Source organism: Podarcis bocagei (assembly GCF_964188305.1).
Source record: "Podarcis bocagei genome assembly, chromosome: 12".
NCBI lineage: Eukaryota > Metazoa > Chordata > Lepidosauria > Squamata > Lacertidae > Podarcis > Podarcis bocagei.
The window spans coordinates 56,971,960-56,999,013 of NC_138137.1; the positions used below are offsets into that span (position 1 = coordinate 56,971,960).

The 27,054-nt window shown below is 46.6% G+C and overlaps 1 protein-coding gene across 1 annotated transcript in view; it reads right to left on the bottom strand.

Annotated features, from left to right (window-relative positions):
* The window catches only part of MYL3 (myosin light chain 3), a 42,648-nt gene that overhangs the window by 14,483 nt on the left and 1,111 nt on the right, over positions 1-27,054 (bottom strand). The window contains exons 2-5 of the mRNA XM_081163959.1: positions 15,567-15,594; positions 7,516-7,665; positions 6,371-6,544; positions 1,701-1,778 (exon numbers count right to left, since the gene is read on the bottom strand). Of these exons, the coding sequence (XP_081020085.1) occupies positions 1,701-1,778; positions 6,371-6,544; positions 7,516-7,665; positions 15,567-15,594 (430 nt within the window). The remainder of the gene's footprint in view (positions 1-1,700; positions 1,779-6,370; positions 6,545-7,515; positions 7,666-15,566; positions 15,595-27,054) is intronic.

Consider the following 27,054-nt stretch of genomic DNA (forward strand, 5'->3'; position numbering starts at 1 on the left):
GGGTCCCCAGATGTTGTTGAACTACAACTCCCATCACCCCTAGCTAGCAAGGCCAGAGCTCAGGGATGATGGGAGTTGTAGTCCAACAACATCTGGGGACCCACAGGTTGAGAACCACTGCCCTATGGGATAGCTCCACATGTATATACTAAGTAAGTAAGTCTGCCTTCAGGGATCCATCTGTGAACTGATGTTGTAAGTAAACTTCTTTTATTGGCTTTACCCAAGATTGTGGCATCTTTATTCTTTGAAGAGGGATATAAAGGGACTTACCAGGAACATACAATTCGTATGATAGTGAGAGGCTTACAGAAGCCTGCAACCAGCTACCCGCTGTGCGTTTAAAAGGGGAATATAAAACTCTGCTAAGTAAAGGAACTTGCTAGCGTAAGTTAGGAAGGATATTAATAAACAATATATCCTCTCCTGCCTCCCTGAACATTCCCACAGAGACGAACTGGGGGGTGAACAGCAAAGTGAAGAATAACTGGAAGAGAGAGCTAACTGGAAAGTGTCCAACCTATCAGTCCAAGGTCACGTAGAGCAGATAAGGTAGCTACACGAAAAGCATAGTGGTTGCGAGATCGGGTTGCAAGGCACAGAAGTGATTGGGGTGGAAACCTTAACTGGGAGCACCTTCATTCCAAGAAAGGCTGCTCTGTCTCTGAGAAAGGCTGCTCTGTCTCCCGGACTAGCCTACATCGCAGGGATGTTATGAGGGTAAAATGGCGTAAAAGGAGAAGCACGTTGAGCTCAGAGGTGGGTTTAGGGCAGTGTGAACAGCAGTTGTGGTTGCACCGGGTGCAAAGCCAAGGAGGGCAGCTTCTCAAAGCCCAGGAAGCGCTTATCCGGCTTTGGGAAGGAGGCATGAGGACTCTGACATGATATCCAGTGTGAGAGCCAGTGTGGTGTAGTGGTTAAGAGCGGTAGACTCGTAATCTGGTGAACTGGGTTTGCGTCCCCGCTCCTCCACATGCAGCTGCTGGGTGACCTTGGGCTAGTCACACTTCTCTGAAGTCTCTCAGCCCCACTCACCTCAGAGTGTTTGTTGTGGGGGAGGAAGGGAAGGGAGAATGTTAGCCGCTTTGAGACTCCTTCGGGTAGTGATAAAGCGGGATATCAAATCCAAACCCTTCTTCTTCTCCTTCCTCCTTCCCAAAACTTGGCAAACGCTTACCAGGCTTTGGGAAAGAGGTAGGAGGGCTCTAGGACCCTGCCAGAGCCTCACACCTCCTTCCCAAAGTCCACCTTAAGTCTGTGCTATAAGGGTTATTTATTTTGTGTTTTTGTTTTTGAGGCCTTTTCAGTTAATTTGTTTTTGTGACTGTGCTCAGCTACCGATTGATTGATTGATTGTGTGACTGCAGAAATGGATAAAAGCCCCCCATCCAAACAATGACTATCATCAGTTTAGGTAAGAAAAAAATATTGTAGTTTTAATTTTTATCATCTACAATTCTGTCTTATTTTATAGTACAGTACATTGATTGTTGCTTTCATTTTATGGATCAGTTGTCTCGTTAGATAGTAAAATTCATAAAAACTACCCCCTGTTTTAGGGCTGGTTTTTAAAAGTCTGGAACGGATTAATCCGTTTTGCATTACTTTCTATGGGGAAACACGCCTTGGTTTTGGAACACTTTGGTTTTGGAACAGACTTCTGGGACGGATTAAGTTTGAGAACCAAGGCACCACTGTACCTTCGTAGCTGATGCAACCATTGGAGTCTTCCTGGCCGGCCATTAGCTTATCGACCTCCTCCTCTGTCAGCCTTTCACCTGGAACAGAAAAAAAGATTAAATTAATTAAATACTCCAATTTTCAGGGTTAAGAGCCCAAAGCAAATTACAAGTAAGGCTATGTGATTCGGTCAAAGCTCGAAACGCTAACTGATTTGGGGGGGGGGGGGCAAGATTCCAGTTTTGGCCAAGTCAGGCCAAAAAAAGTTGGTTAAAATGTATCTGTATATTACCGTATTTTTCGCTCCATAGGGCGCACCGGACCATAGGGCACACCTAGGTTTTTTTTGGGGGGGAAATAAAGAAAAAATATATATTCCCCCCCCCCAGCCCCAAAGAGCAAAGAAGCCAAGACAGCGAGTGGGATCCATCCCGCTGGCTGACTTGGCTTCCTCTTTAGCCGCGCAAAACCTCTCCAGCCGGGAGAGGCTGCGCGCGGCTTTGGCAGAAGCCAAGACAGAGCGGGATGGATCCCGCTAGCTGTCTTGGATTCCTCTTTAGCCCTGACCCCAGCCCCCAGAACGGGTCCGGGAGCGAAGGTGAGGTTGCGCACAACCTCGCCTTCGCTCCCGGAGCTTGCTGCTATCCACAAGCCTTCTGAGCCCGGCGGGAAGTCCCACCGGGCTCCGAAGGCTTGCAGATAGCTGCCTGAAGCCCGGGGTGCGCCAGGAGTTGGCACTGTGCTCCCCAGGCTTCAGGCTGCAGGCTGCTATACGCAAGCCTTCGGAGCCCGGCGGGAACTCCCACCGCGCTTCGAAGGCTTGTGGATAGCTGCCTGAAGCCTGGAGAGCGAGAGGGGTCGGTGCGCACCGACCCCTCTCGCTCTCCAGGCTTCAGCGAAAGCCTGCATTCGCTCCATAGGACGCACACACATTTCCCCTTCATTTTTGGAGGGGAAAAAGTGCGTCCTATAGAGCAAAAAATACGGTATGTCCGCAGCCAGAATTCTGTATGCCCAGAAATGGAAAGAAGTTGTTGTTCCAACAGGAAAGGAGTGGACTTTTAAAACTATTGGACTATATTGAGATGGTGAAATTAACAGCAAAAACAAGAGACAAGATAAAATGTTTGTGGAAGAGCGGAGATCCTTTTTGGAGATAATATTATAGTCAAATGAAATTGCAGGCAGGAAGGGAAATATAAACAAAGGAATGAGAAAGATAAAGGAATGTAATATGGAAAGAAGCAGAAGTCCCAGCAAAGGAGGAATGGATGCAAAAACTTGTGGAATATGCAGAAATGGCGAAACTTATCAGAAGAATAAGTAATCAGGATAACAAACTTTTAATAAAAGAATGGAAATGGTTTGTTGAATATTTACAGATGAATTGTAAACAGATAAGAACATTGGCATGACTATGGTAATATGTTTAAAGTACATATTTAAAGTAGATGAATAAATGAGCAAATTAAGTTAATTTGGATATGCAGAAGATATTAAAAATAAATTTAGAGAGGGGAGGAAGTCAAGTTTTGAAATGCCAAAAAGGATTGTAAAATCAGTGAAATGTAGAAACCTGAAAAGTATAAATAATTTTTAAATAGATAAAGGAATGTAATATGTACGTTACAGAAATCAGTATTATGTTTAAGGCAGTAGAAAAGGGATTTGAAGAGAAACATCATGAAAGGAAGGATGGATGTCAAAATGGCTCAGAGACTTTTTATCTGACTGTCTACCATGGCATTCCCCTCTTCAATCAAAATGAGGAATTTCAGAGTGCTTAGAGCAACATCTTCCAGCTCACAGTCTTTGGTCCCTCAAGATTAACTGTGATCTCCAAGCAGAAACAAAGCCGGAAAATTCAGAAACCCTGAAGTCATCATTTGTCCCGCTCGACTTTGATCACAGCATCCGGCTGGAGAATTCCTTATCCCAATAACTTCATTTTTTGCAAAGAGAAGGGAAATGAAGGACAAGTTTTTCTAGCCCTCAAGACTGCACAGAGAGCTGTTTGCATATATTTTATTTTTAACCAATTAAACTTCTTATTGCACTAGCAGTAGGCCATGGCATCATTCAGAAGGAAAACAAAAAAGGGAGGGGGAGGGAAAAAACAACAACAATAACCATAAAAATTATCAGGCGCAGACATACAATAAAACCGCAGTCACGGCTACTAAAATTATTTGTTCCATTAAATAGAATAGAATAGTTGTTGCATTAAATAGAATAGAATAGCAGAAGATTCTCAGGGGAGATGTGCCAAATTAAATATCCCCTTTGCAGGACCAGAGATTCTTGGAGGACTGGAGTAAATATTTGAGCTATTTGAAAAGCAATTGCAATAAACAGCTTACTCTAGTAGGACTGCAAGATGTTTTGTAAGGGGGACTGTGCGAAATATTGCAGAGAAGATTATGAAGAGAGTTATTAGTTGAGGACGATTAAAAGTAATAGAAAAATTAAGAAATGTAGATAAAGTGATAAAGATTGAAAAATCTTCAGAGGCGGCCGATGGAAGTCCAAAACATTGTATAAGATAAGAAAATATGTTAAATGATGGTTGAAAATGATGTGTGTGTGTGTGTGTGTGTGTGTATGGATGCGGCTGGCGCTGTGGGTTAAACCACAGAGCCTAGGACTTGCCGATCAGAAGGTCGGCGGTTTGAATCCCCATGACGGGGTGAGCTCCCATTGCTCAGTCCTGGCTCCTGCCAACCTAGCAGTTCGAAAGCACGTCAAAGTGCAAGTAGATAAATAGGTACCACTCCAGCGGGAAGGTCAATGGCATTTCCGTGTGCTGCTCTGGCTCGCCAGAAGCAGCTTAGTCATGCTGGCCACATGACCGAGAAGCTGTACGCTGGCTCCCTCAGCCAATAAAGCGAGATGAGCGCCACAACCCTAGAGTCGGTCAAGACTGGACCTAATGGTCAGGGGTCCCTTTACACACACACACACACACACACACACACACACACACACACAGATTAAGACACATGGCAACCTTCTACATATCTGGATATACCTTACAGGGTCTCTCTCCTGTCAGCAATTGCGCTGCAGCATTCTGCACTAACGGCAGGGTCTGAACAAGAACGAGGAGAGCCTTGCATAATGAGCACAAGAAAGGCATATCCTGGCATAAATTGTGCATGAAAATATATATCTTGTAGACAGTAACATGCAAAAAATGCACTCTGTTAGGGAACAAACACTTTGCGAAAGTGTGCGAATTCGGCAAAAATTGCACGTGAACACGTGTATATTTTTGCACCCAATTGCTGGTGTGTTTTTTTGTGAGGGCTTTGAAAATGTCAACCATAAATTGACACGGAAATGTGGAGAACTTAACAGAAGACTGGGGGGGGGAGAAACCAAAATTGACAGATTCTCACATCCCTATGTATGATCAAATCCATAATCTTTCAATGTGGGTGAGGGACGTGTGACCCCCCCCCTCTCAAATGTTGGAACAAAGTGGAGAAGGTGTTGTGGCAGTCCTGCCCCTCCATCGTTACACTGTAATTCACAGCGCCACCTGTCTGTGGCCAAGTGAACTTCAGCGTGATGACACCCTTACATGCTTGTTATACGTTACGATTAGATCAATATATATCACAAAATGTATACTGCTAGTTTACATTGTGAACTGCTCTGAGATCTTGTGTTGAATGGCGGTATATACCGTATTTTTTGCCCCATAGGACACACCGCCCCATAGGATGCACCTAGTTTTTTTTTGGGGGGGGGAAATAAAGAAAAAAAAATTATTTCCCCCCCAGGCACGGGCTGGCCCGGGGGAAGCCCGAGCTTCGCCCGACCCCAGCCCCCAGAACAGCCTGCTATCCACAAGCCTAGGGAGCCGCGCTGGTCTCCCCAGGCTTACGGAGAGCTGTGCGAAGCCCGGGCGCGCTCTTCAGCGCGCCCCAGGCTTCGGAATACAGGCAGCTCCGCGCAACCCTCGGGAGCCCGGCACGGCTTCGCGCCGGGCTCCCGAGGGTTGCGCAGAGCTTCCTGAAGCCTGTATTTGCCCCATAGGACACACACACATTTCCCCTTCATTTTTGGAGGGGGAAAAGTGCGTCCTATAGGGCGAAAAATAAGGTAAATCTTAATGATGATAATGATCCTTCCAACTATGTATTTATTTTATTTCTTAAATCTACCGTATTTTTCGCTCTATAACACGCACCAGACCATAACACACACGTAGTTTTTAGAGGAGGAAAACAAGGAAAAAAATATTCTAAACGAAATAGTGGATAAAAAACGAAATAGTGGATATATGATTTTTGTGGTTCATGCTGTGGCCACAGACATGTGATCTGACAGTGAGTTTGGAGTAGCCCAATGCAAAAATCCTGAGGATCCATGTGGATCCATGCTTTGTAACCAAGGAGGAGGAAAGGAAGGGGAACCATGGATCCTCTGCTCACGAATGCAGCAGATCCCCCCCACATCCGTAGGCATTCGCTCCATAACACGCACAGACATTTCCCCTTACTTTCTAGGAGGAAAAAAGTGAGTGTTATGGTGCAAAAAATACGGTATATACCACCCTTCATCTGAAAATCTCAAGGCAGTTCACAAGATAAAAAATACAGAACAAAAGCCACAGTTCTGTGAGTCTACGATTCTAGCAAAATCGGCTTAGAGGGCCATGTTGTAGAACTATAGATCCGCTCACCCAGAGTGGCCAAAACATGGCGAAGTTCGGCTCCCATGACCTTGCCATTCCCTTCCTTGTCGAAAACCCGCAGGCCTTCCACGAAATCCTCGTAGGTCCCGGTGTCTTTGGCTTTGGAGATGTGCTGGAGCATGGGCAGGAAGGTATCGAAGTCTAACATCTTGCTGTTCATTTCTGAGGATGGGCAAACAGGAAACCGGGTTAGAGCTGGCCATCTGTTTCAAATACAAGTTAAGGATGCAAACGATAAGGAACGAGGGGAATACCCAAAATATAACAGGAAGGCTCTGAGATCACGGTAAGGGATACATCATCACCACTGCCACCACCACCATCTTATTTTATTATTTATACCCCACCCATCTGGCTGGGTTTCCCCAGCCCCTCTGGGCAGCTCCTAACAGAAAATTAAAAACACAATAACACATCAAACATGAAAAAATTCCCTAAACAGGGCTGCCTTCAGATGTCTTCTAAAAGTCAGATAGTTGTTTATTTCCTTGACATATGGTGGGAGGGTGTTCCACAAGGTGGGCGCCACCACCAAGAAGGCCCTCTGCCTGGTTTCCTGTAACCTCACTTCTCACAGGGAGGGAACCACCAGAAGGCCCTTGGAGTTGGACGTCAGTGCATAGCTGTCAACTTTTCCCTTTTTTTTAAAGGAAAATTCCCTTATTCCGAATAGGATTCCTCACAAGAAAAGGAAAAAGTTGACAGCTATGCCTCAGTGTCCGGGCGTTCCACAGGGCGGGCGCCACCACCAAGAAGGCCCTCTGCCTGGTTCCCTGTAACCTCACTCATCTCAGGGAGGGAACCGCCAGAAGGCCCTCAGAGCTGGACCTCAGTGTCCGGGCAGAACGATGGGGGTGGAGACGCTCCTTCAGGTCTACTGGGCCAAGGCCATTTAGGGCTTTCAACGTCAGCACCAACACTTTGAATTGTGCTCGGAAACGCCCTGGGAGCCAATGAAGGTCTTTCAGGACTGGTGTTACACATAGATGGTGTGTGATGGAATAAAATGTCAGAGTGAGACCCCTCCTCAATAACCTGTAGCTCATTGGCACCAACACTCCTAAGACAGATCTAGAAGTGAAACCTGTCCGGTGAAGTTGCCGTCACGAAAAACAGGACAGGAAGTCTCTCACCATCAGGTTTGGGCCGGCCGAGGACCTTGAGAACTTCCGCCTGGGTGGGATTTGTCCCGCAAGCCCTCAAGACGTCTCCGCACTGCGCGTACGTGATTTTCCCTTCCCCTTTCGGAGTTCGGTCGAAGAGCATGAAGACTTCCTTGAATTCTGTATAGGAGAGGGGAAAACACACAAAATGTTTGGTGAGGAAGTGGGAGAGATGGCTCAGGAAGTCAGGAGAGAAGAAAGGAAGGGAAAGGTAACAAGGAATGGATGCGACCGCAGAAAAAGTTTCACTTGTTTATGAAAAAGACAAGCCTTCATTAAGCATTATTATTTTCAAGGGATCCTGACCCCCTGTGTTTTGCTTTGGTTTTTATTTTTATTTTTATGAACTTCGCTGTTGATCTTGATATCAGAGATGTTTACATTCCATCTCCTGTGGATATCCTGGAGGAACTGCAACAGAGAAAGAACCAGGTCAGGAGACTAGGAAAAATCAGGATTTGCTCAGAAACCCGTGTCAGAGTTTGACCTCTGAAGCGTTCCAGGGCAGGACAGCAGTCCTCAGTGCAAAATAAAAGAATAAAAAATGAAAACACCACAAGCACATCTCACTTCGTCTCTAACATCTCTATAATTAAATAGGCATTGTGGGTGACTGTGGCAATGTGGGTTCATTAGCTAATGGCTAGTGAGGTGGTGCTGTGGGTTAAACCACAGAGCCTAGGACTTGCCGATCAGAAGGTCGGCGGTTCGAATCCCCGTGACGGGGTGAGCTCCCGTTGCTCGGTCCCTGCTCCTGCCAACCTAGCAGTTCGAAAGCACGTCAAAGTGCAAGTAGATAAATAGGTACCACTCCGGCGGGAAGGTAAATGGCGTTTCCATGCGCTGCTCTGGTTTGCCAGAAGCGGCTTAGTCATGCTGGACACATGACCCGGAAGCTGTACGCCGGCTCCCTCGGCCAATAAAGCGAGATGAGCGCCGCAACCCCAGAGTCAGTCACGACTGGACCTAACGGTCAGGGGTCCCTTTACCTTTACCTAGTGAGGTGGTCTGTCTGTGTCTGGGTTTTATCACTTCATGCCACAACATTTCTGAATGTCCCCCCACCAAAAAAAAATCACCGCACATAGAAATGTAGCATATAAGAGCAAAGGGTTCAAGCTAGCCTTCGCCTTCCATGCTACTTTTTTAATGCAGGGAATGATTCATAGCAGAAGTCTTTGAGAGGTTGCATATTCACTCTGAAGTGGTACGCAGGGCAGATCATCTGGGAACCTGGACGCAATTCTAGGTTGGGCTTACAGGATTGGAGGTTCCTGACCTCGTATGTCAGTTGGTTAGAGCATGGTGCTGATACAGTGGAACCTCAAATTACGGATGTAATCCATGACGGAGGCACGTCCACAACCTGCAGCATTCGTATTCTGAAGCGTCGCGTCTGCATAGGCGCTGCTGCAATTTGGCGCTTCTGCGCATGCGCGAGCGGCGAAGCCTGGAAGTAACCCATTCCGGTACTTCTGGGTTTCCCGTGGCCCACAACCCTTAAACACGTAACTTGAAGCGTCCGTAAATGAGGTATGACTGTAACGCCAAAGTTGTTGTTGTTGTTGTTGTTGTTGTTGTTGTTGTTGTTGTTGTTGTTAAGACTACTACTACTACTACTACTACTACAGTCATACCTCGGGTTACAGACACTTCGGGTTGTGTGATTTCGGGTTGCACACTGCGCCAAATCTGGAAGTACCGGAACGGGTTACTTCTGGGTTTCGGCACTTGCGCGTGCACAGAAAGCACTAAATTGCACTTTGCGCATGCACAGAAGTGCTGAATCGCAACCTGCGCGTGTGCAGATGTGGCGCTGCGGGTTGCAGACTCTGCGGGTTGCGAATGTGCTTCCCGCACGCATCACGTTCGCAACCCGAGTGTCCACTGTATTAGTATTTATAAGCTGTTTGTCTCCTTCATGGATCACTGCCTTGCTGTGGCGAAGGGGCTTGAATAACTCAGAGAAGCTATGAACTATGCCGAGCAGGGCACCCAAGATGGACAGCTCATAGTGGAGAGTTTTGACCAAACGTGATCCACCTGGAGCAGGAACCGGCAAGCCACTCCAGTATCCCTGCCAAGAAAATTCCATGGACAAAGACAACAGGCATATAAAAGTTATGATGCTGGAAGATGAGCCCCACAGGTCGGAAGGCATCAAACATGCTACTGAGGAAGAGCAGAGGACAAGTACAAGTAGATTCAGAGCTGATGAAGCGGCTGGGCCAAAGCCGAAAGGTCGCTCAGTTCGAGAGCTGGACCATAAAGAAGGCTGATTGTTGTTGTTGCTGTTGTTTAGTCGTGTCCGACTCTTTGTGACCCCATGGACCAGAGCACACCAGGCACTCCTGTCTTCCACTGCCTCCCGCAATTTGGTCAAACTCATGCTGGTAGCTTCAAGAACACTGTCCAACCATCTCGTCCTCTGCGTCCCCTTCTCCTTGTGCCCTCCATCTTCCCCAACATCAGGGTCTTTTCCAGGAAGTCTTCTCTTCTCATGAGGTGGCCAAAGTATTGGAGCCTCAGCTTCAGGATCTGTCCTTCCAGTGAGCACTCAGGGCTGATTTCCTTCAGAATGGAGAGGTTGGATCTTCTTGCAGTCCATGGGACTCTCAAGAGTCTCCTCCAGCACCAGAATTCAAAAGCATCAATTCTTCGGCGATCAGCTTTCTTTATGGTCCAGCTTTCAATTCCATATATCACTACTGGGAAAATAATAATCCGTTATTATTATTATTATTATTATTATTATTATTATTATTATTATTATTATTATTATTTATTGAAAACTGTGCATTAAAATGCACATAATGATGAAAATAAGCCCAAACGCACTGTTTGTTGGAATAGCTTTGTGTGTTAGGTGAAACTGTATGCAGGAATATTGGGAGAAGTACTAACTAAGATACTGATAAAAATTTTATGAGAACCTCTTTGTAAAAAATCAGAAATTAATGATGAAATGCAATGAACTCAACTTAGCCTGGAAAAAACGAGGAACTGAAAGCAAAAATTGACAGGCCCTCTCGTCACGATGCGTGTTATGGATCTATTTTTTGATGTGTTTTGCTTCTTGAAATCTGTTCAGCAAGCATCTGCTTGACATCTGGTGAAAGTTTTTCCTGTCTATTTTTCGCATGCAAAATACGCATTTCAAATTCATTTCAGCCGAGATGAAATGCAACGTATCATTTTGCTGATAGCTTGACAGACAAGGCTTAAACTGCAGAGTGTGTGTGTGGCAGCAATGATTTTTCTTCCTTTCCCAACATTTTCCCCACAGTATTTTGCACAGCCCTGGCTTACTCTCGCTCTTAATGGACTTCCCTTGCCACCACTGAGGTCATCATGCTGCAAGACCTGACAGGCACCGTTGTGATGTGATCCTGCTCAATACGAGACTGAGAGCCAGTGTGGTGTAGTGGTTAAGAGCGGTAGGCTCGTAATCTGGGGAACTGGGTTCGCGTCTCCGCTCCTCCACATGCAGCTGCTGGGTGACCTTGGGCTAGTCACACTTCTCTGAAGTCTCTCAGCCTCACTCACCTCACAGAGTGTTTGTTGTGGGGGAGGAAGGGAAAGGAGAATGTTAGCCGCTTTGAGACTCCTTAAAGGGAGTGAAAGGCGGGATATCAAATCCAAACTCTTCTTCTCATTGGCTGGGATTACCTATCTGACTGCTTCGAGAAAGGGAAAGGAATAGCAGCCGGGGGCCAGTGGGAGAATGATGCACAACAAACACCACCACCAATTGAAACGGGGACAAATTCTAGAATAATAATAATAATAATAATAATAATAATAATAATAATAATAATTTATTTATACCCCACCCTTCTCGGTTCAGAAAACTAGGCTCAGGGCGGCTAATAACAAATTTAAAACACTTAATTGATGCAACAAAAAAACAGGTAAAGGTAAAGGTCCAGTCATGGCTGACTCTGGGGTTGCGGCACTCATCTCGCTTTATTGGCCAAGGGAGCCGGCGTACAGCTTCAGGGTCATGTGGCCAGCATGACTAAGCCACATCTGGCAAACCAGAGCAGTGCACGGAAACTCTGTTTACCTTCCTGCTGGAGTGGTATCTATTTATCTACTTGCACTTTTGATGTGCTTTCAAACTGCTAGGTTGGCAGGAGATGGGACCGAGCAACGGGAGCTCACCCTGTTGCGGGGATTCGAACCGCCGACCTTCTGATCAGCAAGTCCTAGGCTCTGTGGTTTAACCCACAGCGCCACCCACGTCCCCACTAATAAATCTACAACACTTAAAATACAAATCCGGGGACATTAAATGAAATCCGGGGACATTCCGGGGACGGATTTTGTCTGGGGACAGATTTGTAAATCTGGGGACTGTCCCCAGGAAAACGGGGACATCTGGTAACCATACCATACAGCTCAATATTGTCTATCCGGCTTGGCTGGATGGGAGGTTTTTAAGCAGACGTTAGGTGGCCATCTGTCATGGATGTTTCAGCTGAGATTCCTGAATTGCAGGAGGTTGAATGAGATAACCCTTAGAATCTCTTCTAACTCTTCAATTCAACGATTCTGTGATTTCTACCCACCACAATTGCCATTTCCACCCTGAAATCGCAACACCAGACTCTTTGATGCAGCCTCCCTCTCAGAGTTTGCCCAGTGAAAGCTTCTATTTCCACCCTGTTCTCTGCAAAGAATCCCGGACGCAAGGCCTGTTATTTCATTTTTTTAACAAGGGAACACAATGGTGGCAGCGGTGGCAGCTCCCACTCCCTGGCAGCTGAACAAACATGGAAACTTTTCAAAAGAATAATAATGAAAAATAAAAATATCAGCCTCTTCTGCTTTCGCTTGGGCCTATCATTATCTAAACTCCTTGTCAGCAGGATCCGCTGGGTTCATGGAGGAGCCATTGAGAAAAAGCTCTGGCTTTGCTGACCACAGACAGTGGGATTGGGGTTGTGGGGAATGTTTTCCCTAGAGAAGGAGAAAAGACTTCAGGAAGGCAATCTGGGTCAAATCCCCCGGAAGCCCCAGAGCAATGATCATATCCAATTTGTCTCGCCTAGAGAGCTGGACCATAAAGAAGGCTGATCGCCGAAGACTTGATGCTTTTGAATTCTGGTGCTGGAGGAGACTCTGGAGAGTCCCATGGACTGCAAGAAGATCAAACCTCTCCATTCTGAAGGAAATCAGCCCTGAGTGCTCACTGGAAGGACAGATCCTGAAGCTGAGGCTGCAAGACTTTGGCCACCTCATGAGAAGAGAAGACTCCCTGGAAAAGACCCTGATGTTGGGAAAGATGGAGGGCACAAGGAGAAGGGGACGACAGAGGACGAGATGGTGGGACAGTGTTCTTGAAGCTACCAGCATGAGTTTGACCAAACTGCGGGAGGCAGTGGAAGACAGGAGGGCCTGGCGTGCTCTGGTCCAGGGGGTCACAAAGAGGCGGACGTGACTAAATGACTAAACAACAACAACCAGTTTTTGGAAGCCACAGAAGGGAAGAGTGGCTCTTCGACTTAAATTCTGCTTCTTGCATGTTCCCCAAAGGCATCTGCTTGGCCACTGTGGGAACAGGAGGCTGGAATAAAGTGGTCCTTGGCCTGTGGGAAACCCACAAGCAGGACACAAATTCAAGATCCTTCTCCCTTCCCGTGGCTTCCAGCAAATCATAGAATCTTAGAATTAGGAGGGACCTAAGGATCATCGTCCAACCCTCTGCAATGCTGAAATCTCACCTAAAGCTGCTACAACAGCAGCAAGAATACTCATCGCAAAGTATTGGAAGACACAAGATCTACCCACTCTGGAAGAATGGCAGATGAAGGTGATGGACTATATGGAACTGGCGGAAATGACTGGCAGAATCCGAGACCAGGGAGAAGAGTCGGTGGAAGAAGATTGGAAGAAATTTAAAATTTATCTTAAGAAATACTGTAAAATTAATGAATGCTAAAATGTTATGGTTATAAAAAGTAAGTGGATTACAGCTGTAAAGATTAAGTTAAAAGAAAAGAAAAGAAAAGAATACAATTAGATAAAATTAAGGGGGAGGATTTGCTGAAACAAATTTAGGAATTGGAACGCAGAAAGGGGAGGTATGGGGAGGTCGGTGAAATAAGATTTAAGAAAAAAAGGATATGAAATTATACATGTTTGTTTTTGTGTATGTATGTTTGTATTGTGTATTGTTTGTGTTTATATAAATTGTGAAAAACCAATAAAAAATTTTATAAAAGAAAAAAAGAAAAGAAATCTCAGCTAAAGCATCCATGAGAGATGGCCATCCAATCTCTGCTTTAAAATCTCCAGGGAAGGAGAGTCCACAACCTCTCATGGGAGTCTTTCCCACTTTTCCAACAGCTCAGAAAGTTTTCCCAAATGTTTCGTCAGGATCTCCTTCCTTGTCACTTGAAGCCATGGGTTCGAGTCCTGCCCTCCAGAGCAGGAGAAAGCAAGCTTGCTCCATCTTCCATGTCACAGCCCTTGAGATATTTGAAGATGGCTCTCATATATCTCCTCTCGGTCTCTTATTTTTCAGGCTAAACATACCCAGCTCCTTCAACCGTTCCTCATAAGGCTTCGTTTCTGGACCCTTCGTGCCTATTGGTCATGGAGAGACTTCTCCTCCACGGAAGGTCTGTGTCAGGAAACTGACATCAGAGCGGAAGGAGAAGGAGAGGCTCTCTGACTCTGTAGGAGAAGGTACGAGCACCAGGGGGAGGCGCAGCTTGGTGGAGGGGGAAGGAAATCAGAGTAACACCCAGGATCCAGGAGAGCCAATGGAGAAGGAGGTGGAAGGGCTCCGGGATTCTTCCCTGGACATCAGTGAGGAGAGCACTGGTCCTCCGCTACCCACGCCCTCCCTGCGCAGAAGGCTTCCGCGCAATGAGAGGCGGAGAAGACTGGGTGTCAAACAGCTTTTATGCTGGAAAAGGTTTAAGAAACGCCCACAGACAGATTCTGCTAGCGACTGAGGCAGCCACGCTGAGATGGGCTGTGCAGTCAAGACGGTTTAACCCAGGCAGTTAAGCTCCCAAACGGGGACAGTTTTCGCACGAGTAACTCCAATCCACTACAGTCTACCTTTGCAACGAGCCGAAAGCAGGAGAAAGAAAAGAGGAGTCTTTCGAGAGGCGCTGCATCCTTGCGACACACCCATGCCAGATTTTGCAAAGGGGCGGGGTGGGGGGGAGCCAAAACATTTTAATCTAAAGAGCGTATGGAAACAGATGAGGTTGTTGTTTGGGCTGTCAAACGCTGGGGAGGAAAGTTGTACAGAACAGGGGTGGTCTGGCATGTGGCAAATGTGCTTAACACATGAGAGAGTGGGGTGCAGATCCAACACTTTGGGCTTTCCTGGTTTGCAAACTCAAATGCAACCGAGATGATCGAGGCTCCTATGATGGAAGTCTGCTAGCCTGCTCCCTAAAATATCACTGGTTTGCTCATTTCTATATATAGGGTGCCTACATTTTGCATGGCAACACGTGCAAATGGCTTGAGATACCTATCAGGTCCATAAATTACCATATAGCATATATTCAACACAAAAAACAGTGACAATTTGTTGTTGATGAAGGACAGCTGGACAAATAAAGGGCCCCATTACCTTCAGTAGCTTAGGGCCGCATCAAACCTAAATCCGGCCCTGATCCAGATCATGATCAAGGGAAGTCATAGTCCTACTCTATTCTGCCTTGGTCAGACCACACCTGGAATACTGTGTCTAATTCTGGACACCTCAGTTTAAGAAGGATGTTGACAAGCTGGAAGGTGTGCAAAAGACAGCCAACGGCCTGGAAACCAAGCCTGATGAGGAACGGTTGAAGGAATTGGGTATGTTCAGCCTGGAGAAGAGGCGACTGAGCGGAGATATGAGAGCCATCTTCAAATATCGCAAAGGTTGCCTCATGGAGGATGGAGCAAATAGCTCTATGATTCTATGATGCACTCTCTCTCTCTCCATGAAACAACTGTTAACATTGCTTCAGAGAACAGGGGGATTCGTGAAAGACAGAAAAGTTACTAACCTTCAAGCTGTTCATTGCTGAATTCAACCTGAAAACAAAGAGAGAGAGAGATATTATTCACTATGATGATTCTCCCTGATGTCCCATGACATTGACAAGGCTGACACTTTTCGGTGCGCTCATTTTGCTTCCCTTACTTGAAACGAGTGCTGTGTTGCTTATGCATTAATGACTCCCAGGCTGCGCACCTGGTCCTTCAGGGGCACAGTTACCCCACTCAGGAGCAAGGAGTCTTCCATACCCGCCTGCCCCCTGCCCTCCCAAAACAATACTTCTGTCTTGTCAGGATTCAACCTTAATTGGTCAGCCACCATCCATCCTCCAACCGCCTCCAGACACTCACACAGGACTAAAATGAAGGGGCTTGAAATATCCTCAGAGTCGAGAGTGGATTTCATGCTCTTTATTCAGCTCATAGTGGTGAGGAGGAATGGAAGTTCCCCCGAAATGTCTGCTTTATATACATTATTTACACAATGGGCCCCGCGTGATTGGCTATTTCCGGGATTCTCCTGTAGGCCAATCAGGTTGCGGATTCCCTTCCACCTGGAGCTGGATTGGGTGGCTCCTGTGGACCAATCAACTGCTGCATTCTGGATCCTATTGTTCTAGGACCAATCAGACTGCTGCCTTTTGGATCCTATTCAACTCAGTACATAACAGGGCTACAATCAAACCAATATTTCCTTTTGAATGCCTCGTAACCTGTGGGGTTTTTTAGCATTTAAATAAACTGTGGAAGGGCCCAAACCATGCCCCTTTCCTGCTCCGAATTTCTTGTTCCATTATCTCAGTGGATGGAGGCAGAAAGCTCAGCTTTGGAAAAGGAGATGAGGACTCCACTCCTCAGGGATTTTGACACAAAGACAGCATGTTTGCACGCCCAGGCACACACACAAAGAAAACCTCGTCTCATAAAGACACCACAGTCTCTGCTGTGCCTCATTATCCTAAAAGGGAACAGAGACCCTGTAAAGTGTGTCCTCAAACCGTTAAATCTTGCTCTGGGGGTCTTGTGTAACATTTATTTGTCTCAGCAGTTTAAGCAGGTTTCCTAGGGAGGTGGAGTTTTAATTTCATTTTACAATAAGCAACAGGATATATATATATATATATATATATATATATATATATATATATATATATAGGTTTTGTTGTCTTCGGGTGTCTTCCCGTGTAAGAGTTGGGGTGTCTAGGCGACGTTTCGACGAGGTCTCACTCGTCATCTTCAGGCTGGTGCTTTCGGCTTCTTGTTACTGGAACAGAGCAGGATCTCAGTGTTTGAGTTCCTATAAATACTGTTGAGGGGGTGTGGTGTATAGCCTCCAACGTTCTGGGCAGAGAGGAAGTTCCCAGGTTAGTGTGCCTTTTCTTCTTTTGTTCATTAATTACTTGAGGGATATCCTGAGAGATTTCTTGAGTGATATTCTGAGTACCATTTAGGAGGGTCATTAGGAGTGGATTAGTTGCTAAAGCTTTCGTGTCTTGACCTCTTGAGCTTGTGAAGAGTTTTTTTTCCTGAGAAGATGGCTGTACTGCACTTAGTTGTGCTCTGGCTTGGCTTCGTGTATAGGGGCGAGCTGTGGTTTTGTGCCCTGTGCCAGCCAGATCTGTGTAGGGATTGCAGGGGGGTGCAGCATCCGGAGGTGCCACTGTGGTTTGGCTACTGGATGGTGTCTGTAATTTATCTGTGGAGAGGGTCTGGGTTTGGGTCTGGTGAGGTTGATTGGAGATGGCGTTCTGTGTGCCTCTGGTTCTGGTGTCGGTTTTTGTGGGGAGGGCTAATTTCCAGATGTCTGGCAGGCGGGACGTATCGTCACGCTTGTTCATGTTGTGAGGGTGTTTCTCTATCTCGATGGCTTCCATGATTATTCTCTTGTGGTGGTGTTCCATGTTAAAGAGCAATTTGGAATCTGAAAAATTAATTTCGTGTCCTGTTTCTTTCATGTGTTGGTAAAGAGAGGAAGTTTTTTCTTCTTTTTTGACGGCATTCTTGTGTTCTGCGATACGTGCATTTATTCGTCTGTTTGTTTGTCCAATGTACGTGGCTGGGCAGACTTTGCAGGGTATTTCATAGATAGCCAAAAAATAGCCAATATCCTCAGAAACCCCAAAGATAAAATCCAGTTAGAAAACCAAGGGGTCTATGAAATACCCTGCACTCTCACTCGCCTAGACACCCCAACTCTTACACGGGAAGACACCCGAAGACACCAAAACCTACATTCCTGTACCCGTGAAAATCTACGAAAGCAAATATATATATATATATATATATATATATATATATATATATATATATATGGAGAAATGTGGTTCCTTTTGCTAGGACGATTTCCTGGCACAACACCAAGCGAAGAGAATGGGACCCCGGCGTTCCCAAATGTTCCTGGTTCTACTGCAACATGTTTTTGGGAGTCTAATGAGGACTGACACCTTGAGCGTGTGGTTGTCTGTCTTGTTCTTTGACTCCTAAACTGAGTTGATGCAAAGCCTCCGTCCTTTGATTGAGAACATGCCTCCATCCTCTTCCACAGCCTGGCGGGAATTAGTGCAAAGCACTGGCAAAGGAGAGGTGCAGACTTTTCGGAGAAATGACGTGGTCTTTTGGCAAGTGCCACAGCCAAAAATATAAAGCATTTCACAGACTGACTGTCCCCCCTGCTAATGGACTTCAGAGACATGATTTCAGATTCCATGCCCTTCCACATTTCTCTGATGAAAATAGGGATGTCCCATTCCATAATGAAAATTTTACTATTTATACCCCGCCCACCTGACTGGGCACTCTGGGCAGCTTCCAACATACCGTATTTTTCGCTCTATAAGATGCACTTTTCCCCTCTTAAAAAGTAAGGGAAAATGTGTGTGCGTCTTATGGAGCGAATGCAGGCTGCGCAGCTATCCCAGAAGACAGAACAGCAAGAGGGATTGCTGTGCACTGATCCCTCTTCTGGATTCAGGGATAGCCGCGCGAAGCCTCTTCAGGGCAATGGGAGGAACGCTGCGTAGTGATCCCTCTTGCTGTTCTGACTTCTCTTCACTGGAGAGGCATTGCACAGCTTCCCCTCTCTGCACAGCACCCCTTCAGGAAAGCGGGAGGAGAAATGGAGCCCCTTCGCCCACTGTGCCACTGTGCGATTTCTGTTCTCATCCTGAAGCAAAGTTCTTAACCCGAGGTACTATTTCTGGGTTAGCGGAGTCTTTAACATGAAGCACCTGAAGGGTCTGTAGCCCGAGGTACCACTGTAGTGATGTGTGGAGGTGAGAGCTGGACCATAAAGAAGGCTGCTCGCCGAAGAATTGATGCTTTTGAATTCTGGTGCTGGAGGAGACTCTTGAGAGTCCCATGGACTGCAAGAAGATCAAACCTCTCCATTCTGAAGGAAATCAGCTCTGAGTGCTCCCTGGAAGGACAGATCCTGAAGCTGAGGCTCCAATACTTTGGCCACCTCATGAGAAGAGAAGACTCCCTGGAAAAGGCCCTGATGTTGGGAAAGATGGAGGGCACAAGGAGAAGGGGACGACAGAGGACGAGATGGTGGGACAGTGTTCTCGAAGCTACAAACATGAGTCTGACCAAACTGCGGGAGGCAGTGGAAGACAGGAGTGCCTGGCGTGCTCTGGTCCAGGGGGTCACGAAGAGTCGGACACGACTAAATGACTAAACAACACCCCACTTATCTGGCTGGGTTTCCCCAGCCACTCTGGGCAGCTCACAACAGAAAATTAAAAACACGACTAAACAACTAAACAACAACAGTATCTGAAGAAGTGTGCATGCACACGAAAGCTCATACCAAGAACTAACTTAGTTGGTCTTTAAGGTGCTACTGGAAGGAATTTTTTTATTTAAACAACAACAGCAATCTAGCTCAATATTGGCTGCAGCCCTCCAGGGTTCAGGCAGGGGGTCTCTCCTAGCCCTATGTGAATATGCCCTTGAGGGCTAAAACCCCATCCTTGCAGGCGAAAAACCTTTCCTAGCAGGGAGATGCAGCGGCGGAAGAAGAGCTTCTCTCTGCCGTCCTTTCCTTAGCCGGACAGCTGCAAAAGGCGATGGGAATTGAGCCAGGAAAAAGCATGCCCGCCGCTCACTCTCCGCCTTCCTTTTACGTTCGCAAACAAGTGATTCTATTTTGGACGGTGACAAAGGGTGAGCTCAACAGGAGCCAGGTAAATGGGAGAGGAGGCAGGCGCAGTTGTCCGGCTATTAAAAGCCTGACGGATCATCCCCGTTCCTGCTACCTCTGCCCTTCTCAAGCCCAGGCAAAGAACAGACTGTGCTCATCACATGAAATAAAAGCGAGAGATAGAGCGCAGGTGAAAAGCCCGAAACATCTCACTTATTATGGCTTTATTTCATCATCATCAATCTTTATTACGGTCCAGAGACCCAACAAATCATTACAAAGCAATACCCAATTCATACAGCCTACCTCCAGGTTAAACAAGCATTTTGTTTAGAATATAGGGATCATTTGTTCTTGCAACCACCGATAAAAATTTTGCCACTGCTAATGTTCTAGCAATTGTCCGGTCTTCCAGTAGGAACCTGACATAGTGAGCCTCTGATTTTCCCAGGAAAGGTACCAGCAAGGATAGTATCAGTTCAGCCCTGGCTTGCTCATATTTTGCACAGTGCAACAAAATATGTTTTATGGAATCGATGTCTTGAGCACACGAGCAAAGTCTGTCCTGGTAGGGAACTCCTCTCAACCTACCATCCAACACTGCAGAAGGAAAGACATTTAGTCTGGCTTTGGTGAAAAGCCTTCGATAGTTTGGTACTGTCAGATTTTTAATGTAAGATGTTAACTTAAAGACATACCCGTATTGTACTCCTACTGCCAGCGGACTACAGACTGCATGTGATCGAGATCGCAAGTCACTGTGTGCATTATCCCATATTATGGCTTTATTTGTTTGTTGCACAATCACGGGACGACTCAACTCTGTATTAGTTAGAATCACTGTACGCAGCATTTTTTCAAAATAATGTAAGAAAGGGGCAAACTTCACAACCGTCCCTCACTGAGGTCCCCAAAGGAACGGGGCGTTGTTCTTAAAAGTCTGAGATGACTTAACCGTGTAAACAAACCACCGTTGCTGTTCTTTGTGGGCAGGAAATGGCCGTCTTTAATATTTTCTTTCTCATCAAATTTAGAAGCACAGAATACAGACGATCCTTTTTACTGCGAGAACGTTAAAGGGACCTGCAGGATGAGGCCAAGAGCCCATTAGGGCACATTGAATTTCCAACTTTCAAATTCCCAAAATGAGGGGTGCTAAAATGTTGGCACATTACTTGGGAATCCAAGAGATATTTTGCTTAAATTAATATCCTTTAGTTTTGCTTGGTAAGCAAAATGGGTGTGAAATGGCATAGAAACCATTCAAAGTGATTTCTAAGTACTTGCATATTGTGTGTGTGAGAGAGAGTGATATTTATTTATTTATTTATCATTACCTGACATTTTCAGAAGGTAAAATTAAAATTCTTTAGTTTTTCATCAAAGCCATCTTTCATCAAAGGCAGACTTACAGAGATAAACGTTGTGCAGTCGCAATAATAATAGCCAATTCCTCACACCCCAAATCATATTTAAAAGACCGCTCGCTGAAGAAATTTGCAAATGTTCACCCCGGAAAATGACACACCCTAATGGCGTCCCAGCATCCTGGTCTCCCATTGGCCGACCAAATGCCTGTGTGAAACCTGCAAGCAGGATTTGAACACAGGACCAACTCTCCCTACCAGCAATTCCTGCTATTCAATAACACCCGACACAGCCAAAATGGCTCAAAATGTATGTAGAGAGAGAAAGCCACAACCATTTGCCTCCACTATGTCAGCGGGTTGGCAATTGTGTGGTGAGTTCCCGCCCTCTCCCAGTGGAAATAAAGACACATGACACAATTGTTAAGGTTAATGGGCTATATAAGGCCACAACTTTATTGGCTGCAGGTGAAGAGCGGTATTGGCTTAGGCATTGGTCCTAACCGACTATATCCAACTCCAGCCCGTCCGCTTGAAGTCCGGGAAGGGTTAACCACCAGTAGGGGGAGTCCGGCTGATGCACATCAACTAGGAACTCCCCTGGGGTCACCGATAGGAATTTCCTGGGAATTTCCATCTGAATTATCCTCAACAGAAAGGACTCTGGGTGGGTGTGGGTGTTTGTTTGGTTTTTTTGGGGGGAAGGTGCTATTAAACATTTTTTTCAATTCATTATAAATCATTTCCCAATACTCTTTTACCCTTTTACAGGCTTGAGATCCTTAATGTTAAGGAAAGGAGCATATAAGAACATAGGTAGAACTCTGCCGGATGAGGCCAAAGGCCTGTCTTGCCAGCACCCTACTCTCACACCAGCCAAGCCGAAGAAACCCTCAATCAGGATTCGAACACAAGACCACATCTCCTCTCCTATGCTTTCCAGCAACTGACCTTCACAAGCATTGCTGCCTCCAGCTGTGGAAGCAGAGCAGAGGCATCACAAGTAGGAGACATCCATAATCCTCATCTGCATGAATTGGTCTCATCTTCTTTTAAAGCCATCTAAGTGGGTGGCCATCATCATCTCCTGTGGGAGGGAGTTCCACTGTTTAACTACCGTATTTTTCACTCCATAAGACGCACTTTTTTCCTCCTAAAAAGTAAGGGGAGATGTCTGCGTCTTATGGAGCAAATGTGTGGTCCCTGGAGCCAAATTGCCCAGGGGCAAGAAGCAGATCATGCTCTCTTTCTCTCTCTCTCTCTCTTTTTTTTTTCTTTTTTTTTGAAAGAGGGAAGTGGGCGTTGAAACAAAGCCACTGATCGGCAAGCGATTGGAAGGGAGATAAGGGACGCTAGAAATAAAGGAGGCTGCCTGGGAGGGGGAAGGTAAAGACAGTGAACTTGCAAGGAGAGGAGACAGGAAGACTAAAGCAATGAGGAGAGAAATTAGAAGAAAAGGAGGAGCAAAAAACTGCTCCAGCTAAGGAAAAAACACTAAGGCAAACAAGAGGGAAGGGCTTGTTGAAGGGATGCAGCTGATCAGAGCGGCCGCCGAGACCATATAACACCGGTCTTGAAAGACTGACATTGGCTCCCAGTACGTTTCTGAGCACAATTCAAAGTGTTGGTGCTGACCTTTAAAGCCCTAAACGGCTTCAGTCCTGTAGGCCTGAAGGAGTTTCTCCACCCCCATTGTTCAGCCTAGACACTGAGGTCCAGCGCTGAGAGCCTTCTGGCGGTTCCCTCGCTACGAGAAGCCAAGTTACAGGGAAGCAGGCAGAGGGCCTTCTCGGTAGTGGCACCCTCCCTGTGGAACGCCCTCCCACCAGATGTCAAAGAGAAAAATAACTACCAAACTTTTAGAAGACATCTGAAGGCAGCCCTGTTTAGGGAAGTTTTAATGTTGAATAGACTATTGTATTTTAGGGTTCTGTTGGAAGCCGCCCAGAGTGGCTGGGGAAACCATTATTATTATTATTATTATTATTATTATTATTATTATTATTATTAGCAAGCAATCGGGTGAGGGAGATAAAGGACGCTAGTGATAAAGGAGGCTGCCTGGGAGGGGGGAGGTAACAGCCCATGGATTCTCAGGATTTTTGCATTGGGTCACCCCAAATTCACCATCAGATCACATAGCATGTCCATGGCTACAGCCTGCACCAAAAAAACCACGCATCCACTGTTTCGTTCAGAATATTTTTTTTCTTGTTTCCCCCCTCTAAAAACTAGGTGCGTCTTATGGTCAGGTGCGTCTTATGGAGCAAAAAATACGGTATGTGCTGTATTGATCAACCTATCTGGGTGTTGTACTCCATTCTCTGAGTGGTGGAAGAAGAAGAAGAAGAGTTTGGATTTGATATCCCGCCTTTCACTCCCTTTAAGGAGTCTCAAAGCGGCTAACATTCTCCTTTCCCTTCCTCCCCCACAACAAACACTCTGTGAGGTGAGTAGGGCTGAGAGACTTCAGAGAAGTGTGACTGGCCCAAGGTCACCCAGCAGCCGCATGTGGAGGAGCGGAGACGCAAACCCGGTGCCCCAGATTATGAGACTACCACTCTTAACCACTACACCACACTGGCTCTCCAAGAAGCCTCTTGGGCACCTGGAATGGCGTGCCCAGGGCAGGGCGAACCGCCCATAGGGGCAGGGTGCAGGGCACCCATAGGGACAGAACAGGGCACTCGGTGCCCATAGGTGTGGGACGGAACAGGGCACTCGGTGCCAATAGGGGTGGGATGGGACAGGGAGTGTGGTGCCCATAGGGACAGCACAGCGTAGTGTCCATATGGACGGGGCGTGCCGCAAGGCCTCAGCCGCCCTACAGCTGGGTGGGGAGGCAGCAGACGGACAGCGTGGAGCCTGCAGGCACCGAGACGCATGGTTCGTGTGCGCTGCAGGCCCCATGGTGAGTACCGCTCAGCATTTTGTCACCCCCTGTCAGGGTGACACCCGGGGCAAACTGCCCCTCCTAACTAGCCCACCGGATTTGCTCTGCCTAGCGAAGTACGGACATCATCCAGGATCACACCAGCACTGTGCAAACTCAAGAAGCTCGGAGCCGCAGATGTGGGCTGTCAAGTTGAGACGGGCCAAGCCTTCTTAACCTAGAAGAGTTTGGACTTGATATCCCGCCTTTCACTCCCCTTAAGGTAAAGGTAAAGGGACCCCTGACCATTAGGTCAAGTCGTGGCTGACTCTGGGTTTGCAGCGCTCATCTCGCTTTATTGGCCGAGGGAGCCAATTACTTCAACTTCCTAAGCAGCTGGGAATGCTTTCCTAAACAAGAATGCTTTTAGCAGGTGCCTGAAAACAGTCTAGCAAAGGCAAGTGCTTTATTGCAATAGGCGGGGAGCTCCAAAGTACAGCTGCTGCCAAGCTAAACAATGCAGTACAGATATTATGGGGAACCTGTAGTAGTGCTTGAAACTACTGAAAGGGAGCTTTAATTTATTGTGATTTCATCATGTTCTGTATTATCTGAAAAGGAAAACATTTATTTAAAAAGCAGGACTGCAAAGCAGCAATCTGCTCGCCTGCGAATTTCATCGTGATCAGTGGGACTTATTCCCAAGCCGACGGTGCATAAAATTGGTTGCAATTCTATGCACGCCTTGCACCCAAAAAAGGTAATGGTACCCCTGACTGTTAGGTCCAGTCGCGGATGACTCTGGGGTTGCGGCGCTCATCTCGCTCTATAAGCCGAGGGAGCCGACGTTTGTCCGCAGACAGTTTTTCAGGGTCATGTGGCCAGCAGGACTAAGCCGCTTCTGGCGAACCAGAGCAGCACATGGAAACACCGTTTACCTTCCTGCCAGAGCGGTACCTATTTATCTACTTGCACTTTGATGTGCTTTCGAACTGCTAGGTTGGCAGGAGCAGGGACCGAGCAAAGGAAGTTCACCCTGTCGCGGGGATCCGAACCGCTGACCTTCTGATCAGCAAGTCCTAGACTCTGTGGTTTAACCCACAGCGAGTCTCAAATTGGCTAACAATCTCTTTTCCCTTTCTCCCCTACAAAAGTAGATAGGTAGCCGTGTTGGTCTGCCATAGTCAAAATAAAAAAATTCCTTCCAGTAGCACCTTAAAGACCAACTAAGTTAGTTCTTGGTATGAGCTTTCGTGTGCATGCACACTTCTTCAGATACACTGAAACAGAAGTTGCCAGATCCTTCTATATAGTGAGAAGGTGGGGAGGGGTGTTACTCAGAAGGGTGGTGGGAATGGGAGATAGGCAGATAGCTGAGAGAGCCTCTTGACGACTCTTAACGACTGTAATAGGTCTTACAAGACCTATTACAGACTTATTACAAGACCTATTACAGTCGTTAAGAGTCGTCAAGAGGCTCTCTCAGCTATCTGCCTATCTCCCATTCCCACCACCCTTCTGAGTAACACCCCTCCCCACCTTCTCACTATATAGAAGGATCTGGCAACTTCTGTTTCAGTGTATCTGAAGAAGTGTGCATGCACACGAAAGCTCATACCAAGAACTAACTTAGTTGGTCTTTAAGGTGCTACTGGAAGGAATTTTTTTATTTCCCCTACAAAAAACACTCTGTGAGTTGAGTGAGGCTGAGAGACTTCAAAGAAGTGTGACTGGCCCAAGGTCACCCAGCAGCTGCATGTGGAGGAGCGGGGAAGCGAACCCGGTTCACCAGATTATGAGTCCACTGCTCTTAACCACTACACCACACTGGCTCTCTCAGGACATGATTCATGATACTGGGTTTCATTCCCTGGACGTCCTCCAGATGTCAGCATTCCTTGGGGAGACAAACCCAGATTCATTCCACTGCAAGGACCTTGTTGGCCCAAAACGGGAAATCTCAAGAATTTCCTACCATTGCAGAGTGGCACGTCGAAGATGGCGGACTTTGCGGAGCTAGCCAAACTGACAGGAAGGATTCGGGACGATCGGAGATTCCAGGATAATTGGAGTAAATTTATTGAACAGTACATTGATTATTGCTTTCATTTTATGGATCAATGGTCTCATTAGAGAGTAAAATTCATGTTAAATTGCTGTTTTAGGGGTTGTTTTTAAAAGTCTGGAATGGATTAATCCATTTCGCATTACTTTGTAAACCAAGCGCACCTTGGTTTTGGAACGCTTTGGGTTTGGAATGGACTTCTGGAACGGATTAAGTTTGAGAACCAAGGCACCATTGTATAGCTCAGGACCTGCTTACTTAAGAGATGTCCTTCTCCCTTGCGTACCAAGGAGGCCACTGCGTTCCACAGGAGAGTATTTCCCTAAAATATCAAATGTGCACACCCAGTATATCAGGGCAGGCTTTCGGTTTGGCTGCCCCGTTCTATGGAACAGCATCTCTCTTGGGATATGGCAAGTGCCCACTATCAGTTCTTTGCAGGGAAAACGAAATCAAAGGGTTCTGTTATTTTTGTAAAAGGTTTCCCAGCTGGGTGAGAAGTTCTCTACATTAACAGACGTTAATTCTCTATTGTCTTAAAGACTATTGTTGGTGGAAGAATCCAAAGCTTGCTTAGGGTTCAGATGAGAGTCAGTGGAGACCGTGGGGATACATGGTTTTACTTACACCGCTCACTGGAAGGACAGATCCTGAAGCTGAGGCTCCAAGACTTTGGCCACCTCATGAGAAGAGAAGACTCCCTGGAAAAGACCCTGATGTTGGGAAAGATGGAGGGCACAAGGAGAAGGGGACGACAGAGGACGAGATGGTTGGACAGTGTTCTCGAAGCTACCAACATGAGTTTGACCAAACTGCGGGAGGCAGTGGAAGACAGGAGTGCCTGGCGTGCTCTGGTCCAGGGGGTCACGAAGAGTCGGACACGACTAAATGACTAAACAACAACATCTGCAATCTGGGCATAGGATAAAGGGGCTCACAGCAGTAACACCCCAGCAGATCTCACTTCTCCATTCGTCACAACTTTGGATGCAGCACAGAGCAAGCAGGTCTCTGTGTCTCCAGCTTCCAGCCTGCCTCTAGCTCAGCTCAC